The sequence below is a fragment of the Lactuca saligna genome, chromosome 1 (assembly GCF_052625555.1).
Source record: "Lactuca saligna cultivar CGN05327 chromosome 1, ASM5262555v1, whole genome shotgun sequence".
NCBI lineage: Eukaryota > Viridiplantae > Streptophyta > Magnoliopsida > Asterales > Asteraceae > Lactuca > Lactuca saligna.
Genome location: NC_136417.1, coordinates 86250462 through 86268938, shown reverse-complemented (window position 1 = coordinate 86268938; position 18477 = coordinate 86250462). Strand labels below are relative to the sequence as shown.

The 18477-nt window shown below is 38.8% G+C and overlaps 1 protein-coding gene across 1 annotated transcript; it reads left to right on the top strand.

Moving 5' to 3' along the window:
- The first annotated feature begins 7849 nt into the window (after positions 1 to 7849).
- LOC145009422 (uncharacterized) lies at positions 7850 to 9782 on the top strand. The gene is made up of 4 exons (XM_078968120.1): positions 7850 to 7873; positions 8899 to 9482; positions 9559 to 9697; positions 9759 to 9782. The coding sequence occupies exons 1-4, from the start codon at positions 7850 to 7852 to the stop codon at positions 9780 to 9782; spliced, it is 771 nt and encodes a 256-aa protein (XP_078824246.1).
- The last annotated feature ends 8695 nt before the right edge of the window (positions 9783 to 18477 follow it).

Below are 18477 nucleotides of genomic sequence, written 5' to 3'. Positions count from 1 at the left end.
GCTACTCGGCGAGTCTGAGCTCCAACTCGCCGAGTCCCCCTCACAAACTAACAATATACAATAAACAAGATACCTGATAAAATCTGGCTGTTACAACTCTCCCCCACTAGGACTAGACTTCGCCCTCGAAGTCTCGCTCTAAAAATAGCTCCGGATGCTGCTCCTGCATCATACGCTCTGGCTCCCAGGTCATCTCTGATCCCCTCCGGTGTTGCCACTGAACCAACACCAGAGGTACCTCCTTGTTTCTCAATACCTTGATCTTCCGATCCCTGATGGCCACTAGTCTCTCGGCATAATTCAGGCTTGCATCTACCTAAATATCCTCTAACAGAACCACTGCCGATTCATCGGCTATACACTTCCTCAACTGCGACACATGAAAAGTGTTGTGAATCTGTCCTAACTCTGCTGGCAACTCCAACCGATAGGCTACCCGGCCTACCCTCGCAATCACACGAAATGGACCTATAAACCGGGGCCCCAACTTGCCCCTCTTTCTGAACCGAATCACTCCTTTCCAAGGAGAAACCTTCAGGAGAACGAAGTCGCCGACCTGAAATTCAAGCTCGAACCGGCGCCTGTCCGCATAACTCTTTTGGCGGCTCTGGGCGGTCAATAACCTCTATCTGACCCGCTGTATCTGCTCTGTCGTCTGAATCACGATCTCTGTACTGCCCATCACTCTCTGCCCAACCTCACCCCAACAAATGGGAGTCCGACACCTCCTACCATACAACAGCTCAAAGGGCGGCATACCGATGCTCGAATGATGGCTGTTATTGTAGGAAAACTCGGCCAAGGGTAAATACGTATCCCAGCTACCCCCAAAATCCAATACACATGCTCGAAGCATGTCCTCAAGCGTCTGAATCGTCCGCTCACTCTGGTCGTCTGTCTGGGGTGATATGCGGTACTAAAATGCAGCTTAGTACCCAACTCCTCATGAAATTTCTTCCAGAATCGGGAAGTGAAGCGCACATCACGGTCCGAAACAATCGAGATCGGCACCCCATGCCGAGATACTACTTCTCTCACATAAACCTCCGCCAACTTCTCCGCCGAAGAACTCTCAATGATGGCAAGAAAGTGAGCGCTCTTCGTCAACCTATCCACAATCACCCAAATTGCATCAACTCCTCTGGCAGTCCTCAGCAATTTGGTGATGAAATCTATAGTGATCTGTTCCCACTTCCACTCAGGAACCTCCAATGGCTGCAACTTGCCATGCGGTCTCTGGTGCTCGGCCTTCACCCTTCGACAGGTCAAACACCTCTCGACAAACCATGCGACGTCTCTCTTCATACAAGGCCACCAATACTCTTTCCTCAAATCCAAATACATTTTTGTAGCTCCGGGATGGATCGAAAATTTCGATCTATGAGCTTCCTCCATCAATGTAGTACGCGTACCGCCCACAAACGGTACCCAAATCCGGCCCTGAAAAGTCATAAGCCCTCGACTATCCGACACAAACTCCGAAACCAAACTAACTACCTGTTCCCTCTTCTGCATCTCCGGATGCACAGCCTCGGCCTGTGCCCCACGAATGGCGTCCAGAACTGGAGCTATCACGGTCAATCTCAAACATACCTCTCGTAGTGGAGTACTCTCCGCCCTGCGACTCAATGCGTCGGCTACCACATTAGCCTTGCCCGGGTGGTACAAGATCTCGCAGTCATAATCCTTGACTACATCTAACCACCTCCTCTGTCGCATATTTAGGTTAGGCTGATCCATCAAGTACTTCAAGCTCTTATGGTCCGTGTATATCGTACAACGAACCCCATACAAGTAGTGCCGCCAAATCTTGAGAGCGAACACCACTGCCCCCAACTCTTAATCATGTGTGGGATATCTCGTCTCATGAGGCTTCAACTGCCTCGATGCATATGCTATCACATGTCCCTTCTGCATCAGCACCACTCCCAGCCCTAAAATCGATGCATCACAGAATACCACAAAATCTTCCATCCCTTCCGGAAGAGCTAATACCGGAGCTTCGCACAACCTTTGGCGAAGCGTCTCAAAGGAGGTATGCTGCTCGGGACCCCATAAAAATGTAACACCCTTCCGGGTCAATCTGGTGAGTGGCACTGCGATCTTGGAGAAATCCTTGATAAACCTCCGATAGTACCCTGCCAACCCAAGGAAGCTCCTGATCTCAGAGGGTGACTTTGGCACCTCCCATCTCATCATCGCGTCAACCTTGGCCGGATCGACCAATATCCCTTCCTGATTAACGAGGTGCCCCAGAAACTGGACCTCCCGCAACCAGAAATCGCACTTGGAAAACTTTGCATAAAGTTTCTCCGATCTCAAAACTCCAAGAACTTCCCTCAAATGCTCCTCATGCTGCTCTCTAGATCTCGAATATACCAGAATATCATCGATAAACACAATCACCGACCGATCCAACATCGGCCTGCATACCCTGTTCATGAGGTCCATGAACACAGCCGGGGCATTGGTGAGCCCAAAAGGCATCACCACAAACTCATAATGCCCATAACGCGTCCTGAATGCTGTCTTCTAGACGTCCTCGTCCTGCACTCTCACCTGATGATAGCCCGACCTCAAATCGATCTTGGAGAACCAAGATGCTCCCTGTGACTGATCGAACAAATCGTCGATCCTCGGCAACGGGTAACAGTTCTTGATCGTCAGCTTATTCAATTCTCGGTAATCAATACACATTCGATGCGAGCCGTCCTTCTTCTTCACAAACAGAATGTGTGCTCCCCACGGCGAGCTGCTCGGCCGAATAAACCCCTTCCCCAGCAGCTCCTGAAGCTGCGAGGATAACTCTTGCATCTCTGGAGGTGCAAGACGATAAGGCACCTTAGCGATAGGCGCGGCTCCCGGAACCAAATCGATACCGAACTCCACTTGCCTCACGTGAGGCACACCTGGTAATTCTTCGGGAAAAACATCTAGAAACTCACGCACCACCAGAACTTCATCCACTGAACTCGGTCTCTCGGAGGTCACTCGCGTATCCATCACATACGCCACAAAACCCTTACAGCCCTGCTGTAAACACTGCCTCGCCCTAGCGGCCGAACAAAAGGCTGATCCAGAACGTGTACCCTTGCCGTATACCGAAAGAACTCCCCCACTAGGATCTCGTATGGTCACCAGCTGACGCTCGCAATCGATAACCGCGTCGAATCGGCTCAACCAGTCCATACCCACTATGACACAGACATCACCCATCGCAATAGGAACCAGATCGATCGGAAACTCAACCCCAAAAATCTCTAACACACATCCCCGGAGGACCTCCGTGGCACAAATCACTCTGTCGGAGGCTATGGAAACCCGCAGAGGCCGACTCAATGCCTCACGACTAACACTGATATGCTAGCTAAAGGCCAAAGATACAAAAGACCGACTCGCACCCGAGTCAAATAACACTAAAGCAGGCACAGAGTTCACAAGGAAGGTACCTATGCATAGCATAATATAAGCATAATATCTCAACACCAAAAAATAAATATATAAAAGGAAACGTACCAGCCACAACGTTGCGTGCAGCGCGGACCTCTTCTGCAGTCAGCTGAAAGGCTCTCCCTCGAGCTCTCGGTGCCTCGGCCTTCACGGGCCAACTCTCTGTAGCTCTGATAGCGGCGGGAGCAGATCCCTGAGATGCTCCACGCAGCAGCGGACACTCCGCCTTCTGGTGTCCGGTCTGGTTGCAGTGAAAACACACTGCAAACCCCTTAGGGCAGTCCTTGGCCATATGCCCCTCCTTGCCACATTTGTAGCAAGATCCTGCTCGACAGACTCCATCGTGACCCTTGCCGCACTTCCCGCAGGTGCGGCCCTTCTGGCTCCTGGGTTTGGGATCAGCGGGCTTGGCCCGCTTGGCTGCCGGCTGGAGCTGTGCCGGCCGCCGATCCCTCCCCAGAGACTCCGCCTCCTCCCTGGCCTGAGTCTCAAGCTCAATCTCCCTCTTCCGGGCATTTGCCTGAAGCTCAGCAAATGTCCGATAGGAGGAGTTCGCGGCGAACTCCCGAATATCCCCTCTCAAAATGCTCAGGTAGCGGCTCATACGTGCCTGCTCAGTGGGCACGTGCTCAGGGCAGAACATCGCCCTCTCATGAAACATCCTCGTGATCGCGGTAACTGACTCAGTACCCTGCTTGAGGGTCAGAAACTCCTGTGCCAAATGCTCCCTCTCCACCTGGGGAACGTACTCATCTCGGAACATGGTAGTGAACCTCTCCCAGGTCACTGCCGAAAGCTCAGTAGGCGTGAAATGCGCCGTCACAAACTTCCACCAGTCCTTCACTCCCAAGCGAAGCTGGTTCAGCGCGAACCGAACCTTCAGATGCTCAGGGGATGAGCAAGTGAAGAAGCACCCCTCCATATCAGATATCAACCTCATAGCTGCCACCGGATCCTGTGTACCATCAAACTCTGGTGGTTTGGTGTTGCTGAACTCCCGAAACAGTGACGCATCACCTCCCTGGGGTCTCGCTGCGGTAGCCGCTGCAACAGCAGCCTCGGAAAGAGCGGCATAACGCTCGTCAAATGTCTCAATCAGCGCGGTCTTAATAGACCCGAACATCTCTGGTATCTCAGCTCTGATGACCGCAGCCGCCTCCTCGTGAATGATCTGTCGAATCTCCTCATCACTAGCTCCGGCACCCTCCAGCATATGACGTGTCCTCACCATGATCAACCTCTGAAATACAACATGCGATAAATTAGAATTCACTCGAACATTCTTACACTCGACAATCCACCCCTCCTTGATTCTTGGTATCCCAAGATTCTTATTTGGATTGTGTACTGCCCCGGTGCTTTCAATAGTACGTGCCCAATACTACTGTCCACACCGTCTCAGTACACACCCCAAACCTTCCTCTTCGGATCCCAATTCCCAAGTACTCTATCATGCGTAGACCACCCTCTAATAGATCTCTCATAAACCCCTTGCTGCTACCTACTCACTCTCAGCATCTCATAGCAGCTCACCCCTCCCTAGGCTAAGGCATCACAAATCAGGCCACTCTAGTCCTATTAGCAATACCTAGCCTACTCTAGCATGAAGATACATCATATCAATATTAATATCACGTAATATAAAGGTATTTTGGGAATTCACCGTTCGGGCGCTGACTGATCGTACACACGTTTCTTCCTGAAATTTGTTTCTTTTTCAAGAAAATCTTTTACTCTTAGAAAAGTTAGGTTTTCTTTTGAAAATATCTTTCCAATTCCTTAGTTTGAGTTCAAATACTCCCGAAGGTGTACCCGAATCCCTCAAACCAAGGCTCTGATACCAAATTGTAACACCGTAAATTTCAAAACAAATTTTTCGATTTTTTTATAAAACATAATTCGATTAATATTCATCAAACAACCATATTAATTATCCAATATAGATTAATACAAAATCCCAAGATCACAATGTAAAAACTCCAAGTGTGTGTGTACGGATCAAGCCGGCGCCTTCCCGCGGTCATCACTAGTACGTGAAACAATAACATCAATCACTGTAAGCATAAAGCTTAGTGAGTTCCCCATAATACCACATATAACACATATTAGCCACTCGAGGCTATAACTCTGTGGGTCCGTGCACCCAAACTCTGTGAACCCTCAGGTTCTAGCTCTGATAAACATGCACTACATAAATCACATAGAAATAATGCAGTACAACACATAACATACATAGCATACAAATACTCTATCACATAACTCTGGTTACCTACTCAAGGTAATATAGTATTGTGAGAAGACTCACCTCGCGTATCTCGGTATCTCACGAATCCTGGAAATCCCTCGTGCTCGATCCTCCGAGCTCTAATCCTCCTATAACATTATATGTTTCTAATTAACACTTTATATCTCTAAGGTTGACTATCTATAAGAAGTCAACACAGGTCAACTCAGGTCAACGGTCAACTCTGACCGGACTTGGCGAGTACCATGGCGACTCGGCGAGTCTAGACGTTTTCACCAACCCTCTGAAATCCTCTTACTACACGTCGAGTATCCCCCACCCCCCTTACTCGACGAGTTTCACCAGAATGAATCGCGGGGCCACCCCGACTCAACTCGCCGAGTCTCAAGGACAACTCGGCGAGTCGAAGTTTGACTCAGTCCACTCGTCATCCCTTTCCAACTCACCCTGACTCACTGAGTCTACCCATGACTCGATTGGACCACTCGCTGAACAGTCCCAAGGCAATCTTCAAGCTACTCGCCGAGTCGGATGAACAGACTCGGCGAGTCCATGCCATGCAACCACTCCAACTCGCTTCTAAGGTCAGATCTGCTTCCAAAAACTATAGATCTGGCCTCCCTCGACTGATTCATCACGTAAAGCTCCTATCTTGGTGCTCATAACACACCCTATAGCTCAATAATGGAGTTTTTGACCTAAGGCATGAGGATTCCAATCCAAAGCCTCCATTGATTCCCAAAAAGCTTGGGTAAAGGGACACTCTGGACCTCTAAGGGTCCAGATCTATGGTTCCAACCTCATAAGGGACCAAAAGGACACTAAATCTTGCCATAAAAGGGTTCAACAAACCCTAAATCTAGATAAACAACAACAAACAAGAAGGTAACTCGGATTTATTACCACAAAAGTGATGCTCTGGACTCCAAACCCACAGAAGTGGCTCCTTCTTGCTTTCCCTTGGCTAGCTCTTCTCCTTCCTCGCAACAATGGCACCTCGAAGGTCAATAATGGCCTCCTACTTAGCTCCAAATGCTCACACTCGATTAGGGTTCACTCAAGGGGCTGGTGAGCACAAATGACGGCCATTAGGCCCTTTAAATAAGTCTCAAACCCGAGAAATTAGGGTTTCATTACACAGCGCTGACTCGCCGAGTCCATATCCTGGACTCGTCGAGTCCAGGCGCGATCCTGCGTCCAAATCCGCGTCCCTACTCGGCGAGTTTGAGCTCCAACTCGCCGAGTCCCCCTCACAAACCAACAAAATACAATAAACAAGATACCTGATAAAATCCGGCTGTTACATTTGGAGCCACATCTTTCCACAACACCTAATTTCAATTCTAACATGGTATCCTATAACAAATCATCATGATTCGCTAGCTCTCTCTATCTCTCTAATAATAGATCCCTCTCTCATCTCTATCTCCTTGTCGAATCTCACCTAACCCTTATTGTTACCGCCCGCAGTGGTGGAACCAGAAATTTTCATAAGGGGTACAAACATTGTCAATATATTATATGTACTTAACTAATATTGGATATTAAAAAACATGTTATAATCTCTTTAGTTGAAGGTACAAATTTTTTAGAGATACTATAGTATCCCAACGCCCATCTAACTCTGCCAATGACCGCTAGGTTTCATAGACCATTTTGTCTATCACATGTTTTCTGCTTAAAAAAAAAAAAAAAAAGTCTATATGGCCTTAAGAAAGCACCACGCGAATGGTTTCAAGGTTTTCTCGATTTCACTCATAATAAATTTAATAAATTTGAATTAATATGAATAACATTATTTGTTATATATTTTTTAATAAAAGCAAATAAAATAGTGATAATAAAAAGCAACATTATATAATAAGGGAAAATTACTAATCTAGCATTTTTCTTAATTATTTATCAAAAAATAGCTAAAAAATACCACTTAACCAAAAATAGCCCACAAAATCGTAGTCAACTTAGGGTTGACTACGGTCAACGCCGTTGAGTAATTTTTTATTGAGAAAACTACTATTTTGTACAAATGGGCTACTGTTTCATGGGCTCGTTTACCTTTTCGTGGCCCATTAACCCAAAGCATATAATATAAATTTTTTCATATTAGGTCATTTTGGCTTTTATTTTCTTTGGTTAGGCTACTTTTTTCTTTCAATGGAGCACCCGAAGAACAACCAGGTTTGTCTACTTTTCATTAAAATTTTACCGTCTTTGATTAAGAGTAGGTTTTATATATGTGGTTAAATTTAAAAAAAAAAAAAAAAAAAAAAAAAAAAAAAAAAAAAAAAACGGAAAAAAAAATATAAAACCATAGGTTTCATACGAAACCTACGGTGTACAAGTGCCCAATGCACATATTGTGTATTGTCGACTTGTACACCTACACTTTCGTATGAACCGTACGGAAATTTGTTTTTTTTTTCGTTTTTTTTTTTAATCAATTCAATGGGATCGGAATCTTGTTAGTTTTGTAGTCGTATAATTTTTTTTTAACAAAAACGAAACCATATGTTTTTTGGAAACCTACGGTGTACAAGCATTTACTGCACAGTTTGTGCAGTAAACACTTGTACACCGTAGGTTTCCTGAAAACCTAAGGTTTCGTTATTTTTTTTTTTTCTTAATAACTAATAAACATATGTATCCCCTTTTATGTAATTTATGATTTTTTGTTGGGAAAAAAAACATAGGTTTCCTAAAACCTATGTTTTTATATATATTTTTTTCATTATTTTTCAAAAGAAAGTTATTTTTAAATGTATTTTTAAGGATTGTATCCCCTTGTATGTATGTTAGGATTCAATGTTTGCATGTTGTTTAAAATGATGTTATTTTCTATGTCTCAATTATAGCATACAGTAGCAATGTACTATTGATTTGAAAATGTTTTTATGTTTATAATTTGTATATACTTTGAAGTATACTGTATTGATAAAATAACATTGTGTTTTGCTACTTTCGGGTTTGTTATAAAATATGTTACTGTCATACCATTTTGAAAGTACAAGGCTAAATTTGGTATACTAGTAGTATAGAAAATACAAAAAAAAAATGTAGTCAATTAATTTCCTTTGGTATCTTATACAAAGTAATAGAATACATGAAATGATTAAGTCTTATATTGTGTGTTTTCTCTAATTGTTTATCAGTTTTTTTAGTTTTATAAAACTTTATTTAACCTTAATGTTTATTTAATTTTGTAGCTTCCAAACAAATCAATGATGTGTCACTTATCTGTCAAAGCTTCATGCCATAAATTGCATAAAGTTTTTAATCGCTTGAACGGACCCGTGCGCGATCTGTTTTCAAAAACTAGCTTTGGTTACTTGTTGGACCTACCAAATCAGTGCGGAGACGAACTTCTTATTTATGGGTTGTTACTGCATATGTTGCGTCCTACTGCTGAAACAGACGCCATTGAACGCCTATATTTTAGGTTTTCTAGACGTACATTATCATTTGGGTCGAAGGAGTTTTGTCTGGTGACCGGAGTTTACATGCGTCGGTGTCCTAAATCAAGGATCGAATTTTCAACCATGTATAAACACGGATATGGTGAAAATACAATTCGGTCCAGAGTCTTCCCATATCGCACGAACACTTCTTTAGTTGTAGAAGATTTAGAACTCCTTATCTTAAACCAACGATTCAATGACATATCAGCTCAAGACGGTGTCCGTGCCATTTTGCTATATATCCTCACTCACGGTTTTTTGGAAAAGGAGCTTAATGATAAAGTCACCAAGGAATATTTACGGGTGGTGGAGAACCTGAATCAATGGAATAGGTATTTGTCAATTTTATATTTATAATAAAATACTAATTATTATACGTTTAAATAATACTTTTTTCTTATAATATAGGTTCTTGTGGGGGAGTTATCTATGGAGTAAAACATACCCTAAATTGTCGGGTATGTTTAAGAAATTTGAGGATCATATGTCCAACCATCCAACAAAAGCAATTGTGCACACAATATTGGGTTTTGTTATTCCTTTGAAGGTAAATTTAACTAATTAAAAAATATAGTTAATAATTTATCAGTTTTTTTTTTCAATTTTAGTTATTGTTAGCACTTATAAATTAACGTATATTTATTACAAGATATGGATATGAGAGATGTTTCCAGCAATCCGGGGAAATTGTGCGATACAACACAATTATTTATATCCCCGTATATTGCGCTGGTTTCATATTAGGAGGTTAACTTGGGCGAAAGTCTACGATCTTTTCGATGTTGATCGGGACGAGGCGCATCAACCGAAAAAAAAAACTAGATGATTGCCTCAGATGTTGAGGCCTCTACTCCACATTATCTGTTATATATTACAAGTCTGAATTGTGAATCGTCTAAAGTCCCTTCTTCTATACACTACAACTTTAGAAATAATGTAAGTAAATTTGTAAAATCATAATTTAGTAAAATAAAAATTTTCAAGTATTATTCATATATGAAAAAATTTATGTAGGGGGTATCTTCGTCAAAAACAAGCTGTGGAAACAGCCAACTTTCCTAGTCTACCGAGCGAACTCATACGGTGGAAATTAACAAAAACACCGCGCGAGAAATAATGGCAATACTTGAATCTTTGGAGGAAGAAATCGGAGGATTGAAAAAGAAACGTGGAACTCGAGACGGTGATGATTTGGAACAGTTTTTTAATGACGTTTTTGAGGTATTACTATCAATTTAAATATATATGATGTATTATTTAATTTTTAACGATGATTTTTATTAATTATTTTTTCTTTAAATGTAGGGGAATGAGGATGTGATATATAGTCCACAAAAATCAAATCGAATTAACGAGGATGCTCATGTTGGTAATCCACAAGAGTATGATTCTAGAAAACAAATCGCGAAGGAGGTTATTTTTTTTTTGTTTTGTATATTAAACTTTTTATTTTTTCAAAGTATATTAAAAAAAATGAATATGTTTTTTGTAGAAGAAAAAGAAAAAGAAGGAGGTTGTTGCTAGCGACATTGCGGATGCGGAAAATCATATACTCAAGCCTGTTGTTAAAGAAGGTCGTCCGGTTAGGCAATTGAAACCTTCTCAATATCTTAGTTCTCCTTACGTTTCGGTAAGTATGGTAAAAATCATATTTACTATAGTTTTATTACTATATGGATAGTTATTGACTACGTATATAATGTAGGTTCAAAATGCCACCCGATATCGTACAGGCGGGGTAATACCCAACGAACAACCGCCCCCCCCCCCTGTATTTGTCAGCGATCCCTCGGCACTTTTATTGGAGCCGTATGTGAATCCGGGTTGTAATGCTCATGCTCTATACATGGGAAACAAACCAGCTATTTTTTTGAAACATCGGTTATACAATGAAAAAATGGAAGCAAGGTTTTGGGATCGACTTTTTTATGCAAGTGACATGGGATTTTTAGATGAAGCGGTATGAAGACATTCCTTTATATTTATAATATAAAAATTTTATAGGATACTTATGTTTAAATTAAATTTAAATGCAGCATGTTGACCTATGGGGAAGGATTTTGAATGAGCAGAGACCGAACGATGCTCGATGGACAATCATGTCATCGTCATTTTTTGGTGCATTTGAGATGTTCTAGTGGGCAGGAAGTGCAACGGGAAATCCATTTGACCCATTGGATGGATGTAAATATTTGCTGGAAGTTGACCGTGTAATTAAAGAAATAATATATATTATTAGTGAATTTAATTGTAATTAATTGCAACGGTTATGTGTTAAAACAGGTTTACTTTCCAATATGCATCAACCCACATCATTGGGTACTTGGCGAGTTATGGATGGACACGTTGCCATTGAATTTGTACGACAGCTTTCGATTATTTGGCGCCGTGAAGATTATTGATTTTGTTCGGTTTGAAGAGCTTATGGACCGCATTCTAGTGAAAATTGAGTATTGGAACCACATGGGTTTGCCTGTTCAGAAAGCATCCATCACTGTTACGGATGTTACGGACGTACCCCAACAAGAGGGGATGTATGGAGAGTGCGGTGTATTTATGTTGATGTTCATGGAGCAGCTTGTTTCAGGTCGACCAATTGGTATATCGATGGCACTTGTTGTTGCTGCTACTCAGTTTCGTTATAGGATGGCCATGATATATTATGGATCTTCTATACAATCGATTTTGAGTCAGTTCAAGTTGTATGTTTTTAGTGACATTCAATGTGTACTGTTTGATGACGATTACTTAACAAAATTTCCCCTAATTATTAAACTTAAATAAACTATAAAGAGAATAGTACATATTATATCGATTAATCATAATAAACAAGCAAATATAAAACTTGTTACATAAATAAACTCATAAAAATGCATAAACTTACTACTTGATTAATCAAGAATTATTAAATTCAAACATCTTGAAAATCATTTGGAAATTTTGTTTTTTCTTGAATCATCCATTCGTAATTTTTTTGTATATTTTTGAGAATCTTTTTCATTTTAACCTCTTCTTTGTTGGCGTAGTCAATTGCATCTCGTACCCAATCCCTTGCAGTTTTTATCTCGCGTTCTTTGTCTTGAACCGACCTCATTTTAGACCAAATATCGGCTTGTAATTTATCCAACCATTTCCTATCTTCTTCAATGCCTTTAATCTCGTTCTTGATCTCTTCTTCTTTTGTTAACATTTGCAATCGCTTCTCTTGTGGCATCAACCACCATTTTTATTGAGAGGTGGACATGATTGTATGTGTATGAGGGTTACAGATTAACCACTAATATATTATTTGTAAATCTCAGACGCATACATTTAATTGACAGTGTAACTACTTTTTTATAGGCTTAGACTACTGTCAAATAGGTTTTGACTACTATATCAGGTGTTGCCATATCGTGCCAAGACATTATTGTAATTTGACTACATTCTTATAGGATTTGACTACTGTCTACTAGCCATTGGCTACTACCTCATGTGTAGTCATATGGTACAATGAAGTTTCGACACATCATTGTTATTTGACTACTTTTTATTGGTTTTGACTACTTTCTATTAGTCTTTGACTACTATTTTATTGGAGTGACTATTTTCTATAGGTTTTGAATACTATCTTCTAGCCGTTGACTACTATTTAATGTAATATTTAATATACATTTCTTATCAATTCAGAAATCAAAGAAACAATACAAAAAAAAAAATTGTAGTGTGAAAATGACAGAAAGATCAGAGGAGATGAAAAGGATCCTGGCAAAATTTAATTGGCCATCTACGTCCAACAATAAGCCTCCTTTGGAGTCAAATTCCCATAACGTTTCAACAAATCCCCTTCCCCATATCAATCATCCTATATTAGGGGAGAAGATGGATGAGGAAGTGAAAAAAGTGTTGTTACAAAGAGAAGCTGATGTGGATAAGGCTTTTGAAGATTATCGTTTCCAACGAAACCTTGTAGACAACTACTGGGATGAAATTGATCGTAAAAGGAATTTGATTATATGAACTAGGGAAATAATCCAATCTGCCGAGAGTTCGATCCGCTCTAGTGAAGAAATTTTTCGAAAGCTAATGACTGAAATAGAACTTCGTGAGTACTATTTGGAGAAAAAAAAAGGAAGTCATTGCTATGAAAAAAGAGTATCCTTACGAGTTTCCGTTGTGGGAAGAACATCAGTAATATTTTAATAGTTTGCTTGTTGTTTGAAGTAATTTTAAGGTAGAATATATGTATATGTATGTCTTTTATTTTTGATTTTTAGGTAATATATCTGTACCTTTGCTTTTTATTTGTGGTTGTTCAACAAAAAAAATATGTAAGAGTATTTGGTTTACTTATGTTTACTAATCTAATTATGTTAATTTCAAATAATTATATTTGATTGAGTGTTGTATCGTAAACTAGATACCTATAATGTGTTTTAATGTCAAACAATGTATTTAGCAGAATAGGTCGTATCGGTTCTTTTTGGAGTCACGTGTTTCACTTGTTTCATTATGAAATGGGTCGAGGTTATTACTGGACCAAAAAAGATGTAAAATTAAAAATGTTACAAGTGAAACGACATGTGACGAAATTATATTTGATATTCTATAAATCATGTTTGTTTTATTTTGATATTCCATGTTAGAACATCCCTTCCTTAAGTCTAAATTATATATGAAGAAATAAATATTTGATATTCCATAAATCATGTTTGTTTTATTTTTAAACAACATGTGTTCTACAGTTTTAAAAAAAAAAAAAAAAAAAAAAAAAAAAAAAAAAAGATTACAACTAGTAGAAAACAATATTAAAAGAATAGCATAACAAGTTATCATAGATGGAAACACAAACCATTACAAATAATAACATACATTACATTTTACATTTTACAACTTGTAGATAACTACACCAAAAAAGAAAATCCAACTAAATAGTAATGCTATCTTCAAATGCAGTATTTTTCTTTGAAGTTTCTTCTTCGATCGAGCTAAGTTAGAAATTACCATCGAAGTACTGTCTTTTGCCTCATCCACCCAACAAATAAACCCAGCCTGTGGTGGCTGATAAATAAATATCAAAAAAACTTATGTATATTGTTTAAATATTCGGTAAAAAAATTATAATATAAATAATTACAGTACAGCCCAAATACCTCTTAGGACAAGCGTAAAACAACCGTCCAGGGTTGTTGGTAGTTCTTGACGTCCTTATAATACCTTGAGCCCCACAATTGCAAATTGTCATTTCTTTGGTTTGTGAGAAGTAAATTTTTGTTAGTGTTGATAGGTAAATATATATCGTCAAGGGATTATATACTGCCATTCGACTACTATTGTATAGGTATTGACTACTGTCTACTAGCGTTTGCCTACTACTTTATGTGTTGTCTTATCGTACAGTAAAATTCGAACATATGATTGTAATTTGACTACCGTGTTATAGGTGTTGACTACTATCTACTAGTGTTTGACTACTACTTTATGTGTTGTCTTATCGTACAGTGAAATTCGGACATATGATTGTAATTTGACTACCGTGTTATAGGTGTTGACTATTATCTACTAGCGTTTGACTACTACTGTATGTGTTGTCTTATCGTAGAGTAAAATTCGAACATATGATTGTAATTTGACTACCGTGTTATAGGTGTTGACTACTATCCACTAGCGTTTGATTACTACTTTCTAGGTGTTGACTACCCCATTATTTTATAGGTATTGATTTAAATCATCCTTATCGTTAAATTTGTGTTTAACTCGTCAACACTAAACATGAGTTTCTCATACAATGACCATGAAGAAAGCTTTACTAACTTGCATGTTTACCTACACAACATTCAACGTATAAATCCCGATAGTTACACTTAAATCAAAACCGATGTTTTGGATTGGTTCCAACTATGTTTTGTCGCTATTCGATGTGTGGTAATGTACTTGCGATTTGTTTATTTTTTGTGCTACAAAGATTTATATTAGTTAAAAAACTATTAATTGTGCTGTAAAAAATATGAAATAGATCAACGCATTCTTAGGATGCATGCTTCCAATCATTTTTATAGGCAATGTTCGAATTCTAGGAGATTATCTTAATTCAATGTTCGTAGCAGTTGCTATAGATGGAAACAACAACACTACGCCAATAGCATTTGGTATTGGGGTGGCAAATAATGTTAACTCTTGCACTTGGTTCCTTATGAGGTTGAAGGATGTTATCGGGGAGGGTAGGGAAGTTGTGTTCATAACAGATATGGACAATACCATTTCTTCCTATGTGGGTCAGGTATTCCCTGATGCCTATCATGGTTATTCGTCTAAGAGTGTGTTGATTTATTGTCGCTTAAGAATCGATCATAGCAAAAATTTAGACTACTTGTTCTTCCGTGAATGCAAAGCATATACTACGCAAGATTTTAAACAATCATTTACTAAGTTAAGCCATGTTGCACGTGAGGTTCTTGCCAACATCAGAAATAAGAAATGGGCACGGGCCTATTTCCCTAATATACGTTGGAATGTACTAAACATTAATATTCCAGAATTCCTATTGGTGTTATCGGTTACGTAACGCAATGTACCGATAATATCGCTAATTGATACAATCGTGCAGTACATCCAACAGACGTTTGCAGAACACAATGTCATAAGAGGTAATGTATCAACCTTTTTAAACCAGTAAAATATACATAATTGATTATCTTTTTACTTTTCATGGTTGTTGAGCATCGTATTCACCCCTTATGCAGAGATGGTCCTTCACAAGAGGATGCAAAAGTCTCTAGGATGGAAAGCGACTAAAATTCCACCTGAGATCCCGTCTCCATTCCCTTCTGATATTTCTTGGATTTTTTAATCTAAAAAGAACATGTGTTATAGATCTTAACCGACACACATGTTCTTGTGGGAAATGATACAGTCTGGGTATAGCCTGTGGTCATGCTATTGCTGTAGCACGTTATACAAACAACACGGAATTAACCGATATGGTTCAAATATATTATCAGGCTGATGTTTTTGGAACTATATACCAGACTAGAAATGTGAACGTTGTTCCACCTGCATAATGAGAAATACCAGAGCCATTGATGGTCGTTTTAATCCCTTTGTAATCCTACTTGACTATTATTTGCTACTACTTATCTTTTTAAATAATAGATGTGGAGTAACCTAAGATTGTGGTTTTAAGTCCCTATGTAAGCATATAATATTTGAAGATTGTAATTGTTTTGTTTTTAAGCGGAATTGCACTTTGTGATGAACATTTCTATATTAAGCGAAATTCTCTCCTTCGTAATGAAATTTGACTGCTAGTTTCTACTATGCATAATATTTTGTTTTTCTGAACAGTAAATTTGTTCTTTCAATCAGTACTTTTATGTAGGTTTCCCACTATAAATATGCAACGAACGAACATACATCTTAAACGTGATGCATTAGAACATTACAACACACATCTTAAAAGTGATACACTACAATATTCAAAAATTGAGAATGAAATCATCTCACTTCGGTTTTTGGCATTGTGAAGAAGAAGATTGCTATGTTTGTTCGGATAACAACCCAATTCCGGAATGCCCAGATTTCCCACTCCCAGATAACATTCCTGATGACATTTTCCAAGCTATGAAGGCCGCTGAAGAAGCCAACGAAAGGGGCTCTCAAATTAGTCTCGAATCAACCAACATGCAAAAGAGCTAGCAGATCGAGTAATTGAAAAAGAAAAATAGATTGCTGAAACTAAAAAAAATAATAAAATAAAATAAAATAAAATAAAATAAAAAAATAAAAAAAATTTAAAAAAAATTAAAAAAAAAAATCAAAGAGGCTAAGAAGTGGATTCGTCTAACAGATGTTGTTAGAATTAGAGGGGATTTTATCGACCGCGAACATAATTTGTATCTGAAACAGTTTCCTAATATTTCGAAACCAATTTAATTATGTAATATGTTCTGAGATGCTCCTTTAATAAAAAAAAACATTTCCATTTTAGAAAACCCTATCTTACAAAAGAATGCACTTCATTTTTTAAAGTTTTATTTATATAAATGCAACACCTACTTTTTTTAACAAAAACCACACTGACATTATTTGACTACAGTTTTATAGATTTTGATTACTATTTTCTAGTCTGCATTAAATATTGTCATTTTCGAATAGTAGACTTGTCATTTCGGACATTATTTTTGTGTAAGTTGTATGATAAATTGAACACTATCTAACAGTATTCGACTACTGGTTTACATACTTTGACTACTTTCTAGCCTGCATAATGTATTGTCTTTTCAAAATGACTACTCTAAAAACGAATAATTACCCCTGCATTCAATTTGAAATGAAATCCATTTATAGTGGACACCTAATTCATTGAGACTTATGAATTGGAAAAATGAGTGGATTCAATGAGGTATAAAAAAAAAGTTTTTCAAAACTACCAATATTCTTTCATAATCTTCAAAGAACTAATCGTAACTTTTTCAAAATCATTAAGAAAGATATGAGAGACCGGTTTCGTTTTTTTTTTTTTTGTCGCATTGGGATGTGTGGTATGTCCATCTCTATACTAAGTTATTCTTTATTTCAAGTTCATATTTGCCTAATGTTGGTATCGTTTCTTGCAGATTACTACCTTTCTCACATCCATGATACCAAAAATATGTGTTGGTATTGTACCCCTTATTGGCACCAACATAACGACAATGTATGTTGTTGTTGCTTTGGATGGTAATCATGAACCCATGATCATAGCATTCGCTTTGGGAAGCGTAGACTGTGACGAGGCTTGGATTTGGTTCATAAGAAGGTTAAAAGAATGCTTAGGTGACACTATTGAAGTTGGTTTCATAAGTCATATGTCTCATTCCATAAACTACGCCATTCAACGAGTATATGCAGATTCATATCATGGGTATTGTTGTAAAAATATAGCCGATAAATTTCAGGCTTCCACAGGAATTACCGTTGTGGAATAGTTGTTCTGGAAGACATGCAAAACTTATAGTGTGTCTAAATTTTATGTTTGTTTGAACAAATTAACAAATGAGGTTAATGCGAATGATCTTCAATGGCTTGAAAATATTGCAATTGCAAAATAGGCTCGAGCCTTTTTTCATAAAGTCCGTTTCAATGTGAAATATATCAGCATTCCAATTAAATTGAATTGGCTAACAACAAACACGTACGAGTTACCAATAACGTCAATCATTGAAGTGGTCCATCAATCGATACGAACAGTGTACGGCTATCGCGCTGCATTCGGAGGTAAGAAATATTTGTTGTTTAAATTTTACCTTAATATACCCCTTTTATTATTGTAAGTCAAATAATTCCGCAGATGGAATGCATGGTCATCTT